At 41.0% G+C, this 13,231-nt stretch overlaps 1 protein-coding gene across 2 annotated transcripts in view; it reads left to right on the forward strand.

Annotated features, from left to right (window-relative positions):
• The first annotated feature begins 679 nt into the window (after positions 1-679).
• The window catches only part of LOC117397441 (roundabout homolog 3-like), a 97,228-nt gene continuing 84,676 nt past the window's right edge, over positions 680-13,231 (forward strand). For both annotated transcript variants that reach the window (XM_059009449.1, XM_059009450.1), the window contains exon 1: positions 680-1,218. In XM_059009449.1, the coding sequence (XP_058865432.1) occupies positions 1,059-1,218 (160 nt within the window). In that variant the 5' untranslated portion in view covers positions 680-1,058. The remainder of the gene's footprint in view (positions 1,219-13,231) is intronic.

Genomic DNA, 13,231 nt, shown 5'->3' on the forward strand with positions numbered 1-13,231 from the left:
CAACAGGAGTTATGGCACTTTTTTAACTCTCATGCTATCAAGCCATGTGTTGTCAAATATCCAAGTGTGTGTCTGTGTTCTTGGATACAGAGTATGTATCAGTGAATAAAACAAAAACCGCAACACTCTGAGAATGAAAGCAAAGGTAATGTCAAGATGAATTCAATATGAAATATGACAGCTCGTATCTAATTCAATTCACTCACACTTATAATAAAGCGCTATCAGAAAAAGAAAACACACAAACGCGAGGGAATGTGCTGGAGACTCAGAGCTTGGGAAGATGGGCAGACTGAAAAAGAAAGGTGCTGACTAGCTAATAAAAAAAGGGTATGTGTGGGTTTGTATCTTTGTTTATATTTGTGTGTGTCTCTGTGTGTGTGAATGAGAAACTGAGAGAGAGACAGAGGGAGAGTGACAGTATATTCTCTTTCTCAGTCATCCCTCCAGGGAAGATTATTAATCCAATAATTAAACATTTATTGCCAGCAGCACCTGCTCTCTCTCCCGTCTGAGACCCCCCGGGACCCCATCACACGCTTCCAGGAAGCAGTACGGCAGGGAGGAGGGAGAGAGAGAGAGAGAGAGAGAGAGAGAGAGAGAGAGAGAGGGGGGTGGAGGGAGGGGAGGGAAAAAAAGAGCAGCATCCTTTCAGAAGGGTCATCAGATAGCTGGATTCTTCCACACCGGCGAGCTGTTTCGCACAGGCGGTGTGTGAAGTTATGTGAGCTCCAACAATAGAATTTAGAATTGAGAACATTGAAGAATAGAAGAACAGAAGATTAGAAGACTAGAATCCCCCCTGGTGAGCCTGTCCAAGGAACTTCCAGTCTGAAAGAAACTTTCACATTCCACACTTTGGGACTGCGTTATTTATTTCTTTTCATCTATTTAAAATCAGTGGAATCCCATCAAACCCAGTTCAGTTTGATTTTGTTTGTGCGCTTGTTTGAGCTGGACAGAAGGAACCTCTTTGAAGGTACAGGTATCATTATTAGCGAGGCTCCCACTTGTTTCAGAACTGGAAAAATAGACTTGGGGTCCCTTGCTTAGGCAAGATGTTGCGGTATCTGCTAAAAACTCTTCTTCAGATGAATCTCTTTGCAGATTCTGTAGGCGACCCTTCCAACAACACTCAGCTGCTTTTCAACCTGACCTCCGGGCTGCCTTCGTTCAACAGCACCTTCCTCGATTTTGGAAACTTCAGCAGTATCAATGGTAAGCACTGTTTGTGGTGTTGTAATAGCATGTCTCCCTTTGCATGCAGAATGGAGAGAGAGAGAGAGTCTAATTCTACCTCCTTATTTCTTTATAATATAGAATCTGATCATTACAAATGTACTCAGCTACATAAATGTCTTTTCTTTTAAGTTTGAAAAGAAAAACATGTAAAGGTTATTGAAAATTGAGCCAGAAAAATGAATAAACAAAAGGAGACAACCTGCCTATATATATAAAGAACGAATTAAGAAACAAAACAACTCGTTTTCTATCATTGATATGCACTCTTTATAATTCCAGCAACATTACTTTCTAATACTGGCATTACATATTGTATTCACCAAGCTTTCATTCTAAAAGTACCTGCATCATGAAAACTATTGCTTTGTAATAATATTAAATATGTGGCAGGTGGTGTACTCTTAAGAAAGCAGGAATGGATTCCTAAAATGCAATAGATTTGACAAACATTAGCATTAGTCCCTGCTGGGTTTGCTCACCCCTGAGATGGAGAGATGGTAGGTATGTCACAATTCTGATGGTCTGTGCTTTCATGCCAGTGATAGTTTCGGCAATCCATGTCGCTAACACACTGTATTTACTTGTTATACTGTAATATATTTCATGACTCTTTTCTCCTCAGTGGTGTAGTTTCGGACCACTTACAAATCTGTTTTCGGAGGTTTTTATTCCGATTTCTCCCTGGGTCCCAAGGATCCTATTGAGGAGAATGCCATTGCTGTACTTATAACAGCACTCATCTGTCAGCCCCTTTGTTATAAACCTGTAGAATTACTGCAAGCATACAGTAGCTGTAAATGTCAATGCTGATTTTATGTTGATCGTGCAGCCATCACTGCAAAGTATAATTTTATTGCACTCTGTGATGTTGTGTGTGGGTACATAATGATGTGCTTAACAGCGCCAGGTGGAGAATTGATCATTAGTCTCTTTGGAGCTTTGCTAGAGTGGTGGGGGAGAAAGATGTGGGTTTCATCGTCACAAATGCTTCTCTATAAACAAATAAACATGTTTTGAGACATTATACTAGAACGTGTGCAATAAATCTTTTTTGATATGTCAAAGAAACAAAAGTAAATGTATATTTTATATTGTATTGCACTGATTATAACAATATAATATTTATAAGTCTGTACTTATACAATGGAATACAAATGCAATAAAGCACAATATTCATGTACTGCTATATGTATGTGTCTGTGTATATGTGGCAGTCTGGGCAGTGACTTTTTCATAAGCTCGGTAACTTGTGTATTTTATTCATGAACGTGCCTAAAGTCATTTAAATAGGATTTCAATTAAGCTGACTTAGATGTGAGTGATTTTGTTGTGTTCTCAAGGATGCAAACGTGAGCGAATTAAAGGCTGTCTAAAAAAAGGAAATCCATGTTGCCATCCTTTTAAATTGAATAATGAAACCCTCTGTGCAGCATTAACAGGCTCTGAGATAATTGGAATGACTCAGGTTCACCTTGATGGGGTTTTAATGATTTTGCACCACATTACTCAAAACAGGGTGTTTTTTTTTCAGCCCTTCCAGTCATTTTCCTATTGTCTTGTTGCGGAATCCAAACCGGTATCGTACTCCAAAAAGCAATTCATAAGTAGAGTATCTTCTCTTATTTTCTTAACATGCCAGTGCAAAAGAAATGTAGCATACAGTGCTCCAAAGAAATCCAATAATGGCTCTACAACAGCAAAGGGTTGTAGCAGACAAATAGTATGGCATGCTTTTCCCATGGGCATGCTATGCGTTTACTAAACTTTACCATGTTTTTACTACACTTCTCCGGGACTGCCCATGCTTGCCTTTGTGTAGCTGTTTTTCCACTATATTAACAGCACCATGCTGCCCTTGACCATGATACGCTGCAGTAAACTTTGATAAGATCTTCCTAACCCTATCAAGTGAGTGGCTCTCGCAGCTGCATAAGAGTGAGTTGGGAGCTGTTTTGTTTAAGGCTTTTTCTGCACTTTTACTGGGGAGCTGATCGGCAGGTTGTTAGGAGCCGTCGCTGTACAGCATGTATGGTGGAGTGAAGGAGAAAGTCGGGCAGGGGCTTTTTTCAAAGGGGAGAAAAGAAAGTGAGGGGAGGTTAATTTACTTTGGAAATGCTTTACCGGGAGCTGCTTAGCATGGGGGTAAGCGGTTATTGATAGCGCGGACTTTGAGGCCAGTCTGTAGCTCTTGAAAGTAAATTCAGTAACAGGTGGCACTGGCTTTGAGCTGGTTAGAGGGGGAGTCGTGTGATTTTTCAGATGGTAATGCTGGTTTAAAATGTTTGTGGTAGTACTAAAAAAAAGTTAGTTATTTGCCAGAAAATAACAACGATATCGGTTGAAACAAGTGTCTGTTTTAGACCATTTTTTTCAGTAGTCCTCTCCAGTGTTTAAAGTATGGATGGTCCGTGACTTGGAAATGCTGGTTTTAGAAAAAATAAGCATCTTCATAGTCTTCTTCTTGCACTGTGAAATTGGACTTTGAATAAAAAATCCATATTGGAGTTTCTTCTTCTTGAGAAGTCGTGTGTCTCTTTGCATTGTTTCCAATCCCAAGTCAATTCCTGCTTAATGGCCATGCATATTATTCTGAAATCTGTTTCTTCTGAATTGAGGCTGTCGATACTCCGATGCTCCATATGCCAGGGCAGAGAAAGCAAGCAAGCCTCAGAGTCTGTGCAAGTATTCAGGCAATACAGAGATTAAACACGTGTGCAGAACTGACAAAAGCGTTGTAGCATTGAAACATTACTATATGTTTGTTAGCCATGATAAGCTCTCAAATGGAGTCATGTTACTATATAACTATAATCTTCTTCGATTAGATGTGTTATTACAATTGTTTTGTGTGTGTGTGCGTGTGCGTGTGTGCGTGTGCGTGTGTGTGCATGTGTGCGTGCGTGTGTGTGTGTGCGTGTGTGTGTAAGAGTACAAGTGTACAAACATTTACGTTACATGGTAACAGCCGATTTTCTTATACATTTCACTGCAAGCTTGACCAGCTCTACACAAGCTCAAGGTCCTGATTCAGAGATACTTCAGACATCGTCACTGCGGACAGTAATACTGGAATGTGGCTGGCATGGAGACTAGAGCACAACTCCAGTACCTCCTAATAAATCAGTTCAATGGACCCAAAGGCGAGTGCTGCAGTAGTTCATCTTCTGAATTGAAAACAGAGAATTAGCCTCTGCCCTGTTCTTTGAGGGACCTCCAGTTGTTTCTTTGTGCTGATGAGGACTTTTTTTTTTTTTCTTTCTCAACGTTTGGCCCGCTAGTCAAACTTGAGATTGGAAACTCAATCATCAAAGGTAAAGGATGGGTGGCCAGCCAAGCGTTTTTCTTCCTGTCTTTCTTTTATCAGTCGTAGTCCCCTTGGAACTAATGAAGGGGGGAAAAAAATCAATAATACTCAATAAGAAATCCAAGAAGCATAGTGAGTTTATACAAGGTGTTTATAGGCTCTGTGTTATTTGAAAATGATCAAATCTTTCTTTTTTCTCACTCGTTCACTTTCTTTCATTCTTTCTTTCTTTCTTTCTTTCTTTCTTTCTTTCTTTCTTTCTTTCTTATTTCCTTCCTTGCTAGCTCACTCTGTCCTTCTCCCCCCCTTCCCTTCATACGCACATTAACAGATAAACAGAACTGACTTCATTATTTTATTCAGCAGGTTATCGCCAAGTGCCTGAGCTCTTTCTCAATCAGAGTATAGCGATCTGAGCTGTAAAAGTTTGAGGACGTCACTCTGGGGAGTATTGCTTGAATTCCCTTACCCAGGAGGTGCAGTAGTAGGGTGTAGAATCCTCTGCATTAATAAAGCACTCCATTGTGAGTGTTCATTATCAGAGACTTTCATCAGCTGTCCGCCAGGAATCTGGGGCTCTGAAGATTCTGAAGATACTCTTCTTTTAATCCTGGCACTGCTGGGGACTAATCCCTTGTTCTCTAATTGGCAGTGTTGTTGTCAGGGGCAATGCGTCCATTGTATAGCACACGTGCTCAAGTCTTAATCCCCCAGTGCTAATGTCGCTATTTGTCTCATTATTGGAGTCAAGTGGGTTCACAGTATTGTTTTGTTTGTTTATTAAGCTTTTGTCATTCAGCCTTTCTCCTGACAGGAGGATATTTTTAGTACTATTCCCTGAATTGGGAATAAATATTCTGCGATCTTTCTTTGCCAATAATTTTGCATGTATTTTCACCTTATCGAGCACTGAAACTCTTCTTTCTCAGTGCTTTCTCAACACTTTTGTTTGCACACTACAAACCTAACCCTCGTCTCCCCAGCACTGGTGCTCTCTGCCCCTCAATGTAATAATAAGCTCTGCAGCCTTTTGCTTTTAAAAGGCCACAGTCTGCTACCCCATCATTAAAAGTGACCTTTTGAGTGTTCTGTTGCCAGCTCTTTCGATTCCTGAGACTTTGTTCCCCATTATAAAGGGAATCATTGATTAATAACAGGAGGGCTGTTGTGCCAAGAGAATGGGTTTCATGCTCGGTGGTTCAGTTAGTTTCCTTTACCTTCTGGTGAAGTTTATGTCTCTTCCTGGGTATTATTTCTGGACAGGACGACCAAGCAGAAAAAAACCTATTTAGAGATTCTCTATCCAACAACTGCAATTTATTTGCAGAAGCAAGATGCATGGAGCGTTAAACTCTCATTTGAAACAGAATAATTTGCTACAGAAAAATGTTTGTCCCTGGCTGGCAAACTCATAAGCCCTGCCTTGGGACTAGCATGTTGTCAGATGACACTGTAAAAGTGAATTGCCACGCATACCACCTTGCAATGGTATTCAAGGAAAGTTCTTAGAATTGATTTATTCCGGATTTGCATACATTCTGTAAATGATATACATTTCTGCAGGGCCTGAAGAATATTATAAATCTCCTGGAATGCCTAAGACAATCAGGTTCAGAATAAAACCAGTCTTAATCCTATATTAGACGTCCGTTGAGCTCACAGTGCGTTAGGTAATACTGCCACACACAAATAGATAAGCCACCATTCATTTCCACTCATTACCCACAGAACTTACCGCATTTTCCCTTTTCAGTATGAGAAGCACTCGCTCAGATCATTTTAATAAGCTATACAGTGATTTGTGGTTATATCACACTCTGCAGATTGGGCTGGGTTTTGCATCGAGACTTGAATAGGTGTCCATCGTGCACTGATACATTCCTGCAATTTGCATTCCAAGCAATGTAATCAGGGATATTGTTACATTCCCCTTGTTCCGTGAAATGTGGAGCTGATGAGCTAACCCGATGTTGTAATATCAATTTCTTTTGTGACACGGACACAGGGTGATACAGGCAATACCGATTGGAACAGGAAGCTATATTTACAGAAGATGGAGCGCCTAGAAGGAGAGTTTATTGCACTGAGGAGAGAGAGAGAGACTGCAACATTTCAGTTTGAAAACTTTCCCATTTGTTAAAATCTCCCGCATAAATGTGCACCTTGCGGTATTTTGGCTTTTCAATTGAAACCACACTTTGTAAGATTTTGTATTTATCTTTCAACCATTTTTTCAATGCGGCGACCATATAGCAACAATTCATTAGCGTTACTCAGTGGACTGATGTTTCTAATGTAATATGCTGACAAGTGTTCTATAAACATTATAACGCCACTAACTCAAATCGAATGATGTTTTTAAATGTATATTGCATTCATATACCTGTTTTAATCAACACTGTGTCATCATGACCAGGCACTTAATCCAGGGTGTGAGCGTTCTTTATTAGGTGCATCGTTTACAGCTTTGACCTGCAAAATCCTCTAAAAGTTAATTACGCATGTCACAGCCCGCAGCTCTTCAGCTCTGTGATCAGTGCAGATCAGATGGCTGGCGTTTCATCAGCTGAGCTGCTAAAATGAATGCGCTCAGGCTTCTCCTTATTAAATGTTAATAACTAGTTTACTAACATGTCAACACATGCTTTTTTATTACTGGTTAGCGTTTAGTTAATAGGTAGAGTTTATTACTTCCAGGTAAAGTGTGGAGAGCATGTCACTGAAATGCTTTTCAATCAGTTAAAAAGCATTACTTCCAATAGTTTATAAATAGCTTTCTGTATATTAACTAACAGTTTAGAAAAAATAGCAGTGTTTGTGAATATTAGTAAGCTAACCAATAAAACCATATCAGTAGCTAAAAAGGAAACAGCACTATAATAAAGCCTGCCTAGTTACTTAACCTCAGAAAACCCTGTGGAACCAAAAAAGAAATGTCTTCTGTAATCGTGGCCTGCATAACGACTGACAGCAAGACCAAGCCCACATCACTGCCAGACCAGAAATCTATGCATATCACGAGCTTGGTTGTACTTTTTTCAAAGACATTTTAGATCACATATACTTCTAAAACAAGCAGTGAAGTGTAGCCGCTCTCTAGTGATTCCAGATTCCCTTTAGTCACTGCGTGGATAATTGTACCATGTTAAGATTCTTATCTATGTATCTATCTAACTTCTTGATCTCCATAAAGTTCACACAAACTGTTTTAAAATTTCTTAAAAATGTCATTTAATAATCACGACCGGAGGTGATATCATTAACTTGGCTGTTACTGGGGTTTTTTTTCTGTTTAATATTAACTATGATTTTCCACGGCACAGCTTGCAGCATGGGGGCAAATCTGAAACAAGCTTATTGACAGCGAAGAGGAGTGATTAACCATTTTGACAACAGCGGGGTTAGAAAAATGACTGCTGACCCTTGGCCAATGCGCTCTTCATCTCTTAGGAAAGGGGTTCATTTGTTTTGCTTTCGCTGACACAAGTCAATGGGCGCCCGGCTTGTGCTGCAGGTTAATGGAGAGCCTCAGTGTTTTTTAAATGAGTGAAGCTTTTGTTCACGGCATCTGCTTCCTGCATTGTCATTTAAATCAGACTCCCACATCACTGTCCCGCACAGGGGCTGCAATTAGCCCCCGAGTTAACCCCCGGATGATCCAACTTAGCCAGCCCCAAGGCAATGCCTAATTTTTTAATTTCTGATAATTGAAGTAATAACAGTGACACCGATGTGACAGCTCTGTGCTCATCCTTACACTTGCATATTCATGTGCACAGGTATACATGCTCTACCCACTTAGTGCATCAGCAGCAGATTTTAATTTGCATGTATTCCAGAGTTGTTTTTTTCTCTCTCCCCTCACACTTTCCTGCTTCTTATACACTGGATTATTAAAAACAAACATATCCCGTGCAACTACAGGCACACAATAAAACAACACAGGTCTGTTCATTTTGCATTGTTTAGATAGTGTGGATGGGAGATGGGAAACCATCTGGGTAGCAGTGGTGCTTATCATTTTAAGCATGACAGAAAGATTATTACCACTGAATATTATGATTATCGATAATCATTTTTCAATACAATACAGTATCAATGATAACCCTACACTGTTAGTTGATTGATTGCAGTCAGATCTCTGATTCTGTTAATAATATGTTTGATTAAATATAGGACACAGAACTATATTTTCTTAGCAACTCAGCTGACTGAAACTTGGTAATATATCTAATATATCAACGCCATATAAAGTCTTGAATCTAATATCCTGCATCCAAAATGCATCATCCAAACAGTGGTACTTTAAACAGGGGACCAGATCCCCACATTATCAGAACGCATTGGTCCCGATTCTTAAAGCTTTTTATCCCCAAATCGTCATTTGCAGACTTTTTTTTAGAAAGGAAAAAAACACATCAAATAAAGTTCTCGAACTTGAGTGAAAAACTCCAGCATGCTGACTCTGTGCTTGCTTCTCATTGTGTTTCAATTGTAATTTGTGCCCCCCCCTCATTTAGAAATAAAACATGACCATTTGGAGTAAACGGATTTGAGAGTCTAGCCCAGTGTTTTGGTGATATATTAATTTACAGTAGCGTCATTCGTTGATCCTCGGGAGTGTGTTGTTTAAAAGGACCCCCGGCAGTGAAAGCGTTAATCAGAAACAGAAAGCCTGGCCGGTGTGAACGTGATGAATCACTTTCGCCCTCCCTGTAATCAGAGCCTGCAGAGAGGCACAACACAGCCAATCAATACGCATTTCACAGTTAAACACTAATTAAGTCATTACAGCAGAGTCCTGTCAGTCTGTGTGGGCGAATTCTCCAGGGGGCCTCTGGTGCAGGAATATTCACAGCACGAGCCATGACAGGGCACTGAAATCAGGCAGCCCGAAGCTTGCTAATGATCATAACACTGTAATCCCAGTAATAATAATAATAATAATAATAATAATAATAATAATAATAATAATAATAATAATAATAATAATAATAATAATAATAATAGGAAACACAAGCTTTTTTGCAGATTTTCCCCATGGTTATACTACGCATTTACCATACTTTAGCCTGGTTTGCCATGTTTATTAATATGCTTTACCATACCTCTCTGTGCTTTACAATACTTCCCTATGCTTTACCATGTTTTCACTATGCTTTATTACACTTTGCTATGCTTTTACTATGGGAAACTTATATAAGGATGAAATGGGGTTGCAGTGGGGTTGTAGGGATCATGACGGACACTGTGGCAAAAATGACATCGCCTTTAGGTGTTACATCACCTGTGATTCTTGACCATAAATTGTGCAGTTCCTAAAGAATGTCAAGAACATAAATCTTCCAAAATAGAACGTTTATATACAATAGAACCCTGTGCCGCATTCCTTCTTTAATCTCTGTGTTTGTACGCATACGCTGTACCTAGCTGACCTATGGATTATGAAAAGGAAGGCATGGACCTACTGAGGTCCCTGCAGTAAAGAAAAGGGAAGGCTAAATTAATTCGTATGGGGCACACGGGGGGGGGGGGGGGGGCTGGGGGTGAAATAAAAAAAAAACGAGAACAATTCCGTCAGTCTTTTTTCGAAATTGAATTTAGTTGAATTTATATTTGCGATCTAAAGCTGCCAATTTGGGCTGATTGTGCTGCCTGTGTGGCAGGAAGGCTAGCGGACCCATGAGTGCTCCCCGCACCTCTCCCCTCTGATAGAAATTTAATACGTGTATTAGGATTGGCAGCTACACCCTCCGCTCCCAGCACTATTAACATAAAGCTATTTATTAGGCTGATTTCCAAGGCGTAGAGGAGCTGCTCCAGTTGCCATGACGCCCAGGGAGGAAGAGGTGATGGGCAACCAAACGTGAGCCAGAATTTCCAGTATCCATTTAGAAAAACATCCTTTCTTTCTTTCTGTCTTTCTTTTGATAGATAGATAGATAGATAGATAGATAGATAGATAGATAGATAGATAGATAGTATGCCAGTACTACCATATATAGCCCAATCTATACAGAATTTGTGCTGTGCATTTTCTTTATATTAGTTACAAATATAGCTTCACAGGAATCGCTCAGGTTCCACGTCAAAGATTTTCAGAGAGTTTGGCATGACAGAAATCTTGAGAGTCTTTCTATTGTAGTAAAGAATAGCACCAAGGTGGCAGCATTATATGCCACCATAGACTGTGGTCAGGTCTCAGGAGCTGGTCAGTGATTGGACGGAAGCCCTCCTCCAGGGGCTGCAGTGTGTGAGGCAGCACTGATGGCTCCCAGTAGAGGGCGCTGTCCTCTCTGGCCCAGCAGGGCACACTGTAATCTTAGGTTCAGCCATAAGGTCGCTGCTGCTGCTGTGTGAAAGCAGAATCCAGTCTCCAGTGATGCCAATCACAGCAGCAAAATTAGAAAAAAGAAAAACAGTGAGTGAGTGTGACTGCTGGAGAGCTGCACTGCACTGGAGTGGCTTAGTTGTTCCAGCTGTGCCCGAGTCCCAGCCCAATCATCCCTCCTCTCCACATGGGGCTACAGCTCCTCTTAATTACTGCGCTAATCTCTGGCTCCACGGCCTGCCTCTCAGTGGCAGGGCCTGCAATGGAGAGAGGCGACTCGATGGCTCTTCAGTGGGGGGGTTAGGTCTTGGCGCTTGCTGGCATTGCCCTGCGGACCACTGACACAGCTTCCTGTCTCACACGGGCCGCAGAGCTTAGTACCTGGCAGCAGACCAAGTGAGGGAGACGACTCAGCTTGATTAATGGACACATCGCTCTGCTCCATTGCTAAGGGTGCTTGACAGGCAGGCAGGCAGGGAGGCGTGTGAGTGCTTGATTGTGTGTTATCAGAGAGGGCTGTTTGTTTCTCTCCTTGCTGTCTCTTTGTGGCTCTCTCTCTGTATTTCTCTCTTGCTCAATATCACGTTCTCCTCGTAGACCCGAGACGTTTCCATTATCCCTCTCGCACACACTCTCGGTCCCAGACCTAAAAGACAATTAAGACTTTAGGTTGAGGGTGAGGAAAACGCAAGTGCCAGCTTCCTTTGGTTGCTGCATTTAGAAACAAAAATATGGCAAGAAAGTGTGACATGAAGTTTACTGATCAGCCACTAGGTGGTGGTGCTGAGCATATTAGCTTTAAATGCTCCTCAATTCCTACTTTGAACCACTAGAGGGGGCCTTGCGTGCAGGGGCAACTGCATTAATGTATAACCACTCAGTGTAAAGGATTTCATATGGGGGAACAGTAGATGTGTTTCTGTTCCACACTATCATTGCAAACCAGCTGGCTTTTCCAACACTGACACAATCAAGTAAGTATCCAAGATACTGTTTGTTCAACAGGAGAAGGGTTAAAAAGTTTTAATGGTAAACTAATATATACAAATTCTAGATGGCAAAGTGTTCTGTTAAACGTTTAGCTCACCATCATTCGCATTATCTTGATTCTTTGCGAATCTGTAATTCAGCACTGGATTTCAAAATGTTAAATACATATAAAAGTACATTATGAAGATGAGCAGAAACACTAAATACTAATCAATATACATGTAAGAAAAGGAGATTAGAGTGGTGAGGAAGAGCGAAACAGGGAGTCATGACTGGCTCTACAGAAACAAGGTAAAGGGAAAGGAGATGATTGCTATATAGTCCAGAAGCACTATATAGCAATCTGCAGTGGATGCAGAGCATATATTTTATTTGCATAAGATCCCCAAGCCACTGAACATGTCATTCTGAGACAGCCTGCTTCCAAACACACTGAACCAGGCAACACCTAGAAACAACCACAAAGACCTGGGCAGTCTAGTGTGGACGGAGGCGCCAAAGATCCCATTCCTTCTAAACCCTTCTCTGTATAGTAAAGCTTCAATACCCCTACCAGTCTATCAGCCGCTGTGCGTGTTTACAAAACAATTTATTACCAGCATTAGGTTCCAATTAAGTTGGATTTAGGAATCTCCCCTAGAACACATACTGGTCCGTATAGAATTGGCGGTTATTCTCGCATTAGCCTTTCCTCCCTCATAACCCCGGCTTGTGCTGCGACGTGTCTTATTCCCTCCTGACTCTTCATTTGTATACATCTCATAACTTATTTATGACAATCGATAGTCCCTGACCTTTACTGAAACACCTCAGCGAGTCAGTCTCTTGTGTTTGCCCTGCAGGATGGAACAAAACCATGCTTTAGCCTGGGAGACCAGCCCTCTCACTTCTCACCCCCTGTTCACAACGTCTCACCTCCCTTATCCTGCAACAGGGGCCACCTAGTCAGTTTACTTTGTTCGTTTGTCCACTGTTTTGCTTTTTTTGTGTGAACGTGTTGACGGTTCAGTTTGTTTACATGATCATTTTTTCTCTGCAATGACACACGTGCGCCACCCCACCTTTATCGCCTGCCTGCCCGTATGGCGCTCTGAGCCAAGGCGTTATTTCATTATTTTGAAGATGCCTAACAAGAAGCTCAGGTCCAATGGTGCTGAACTAATTGTGTGTAGTTTTCTTTAAGCACTGCTGTGCACCAAACTCATTTCACTTCAGATGCATTAACCCACACTGCCAGCCTGCCACCTTTTCAAAGCAAATCTAATAAAACTCAGAGATGAACATACCACTTTGTGACGCACCATGACAATCTAATTTGATATCTAAGTGAGACTGAGACATATATTTTTTTTCATTCGTAAACT

Source organism: Acipenser ruthenus, chromosome 39 (assembly GCF_902713425.1).
Source record: "Acipenser ruthenus chromosome 39, fAciRut3.2 maternal haplotype, whole genome shotgun sequence".
NCBI classification, from domain to species: Eukaryota; Metazoa; Chordata; class Actinopteri; order Acipenseriformes; family Acipenseridae; genus Acipenser; species Acipenser ruthenus.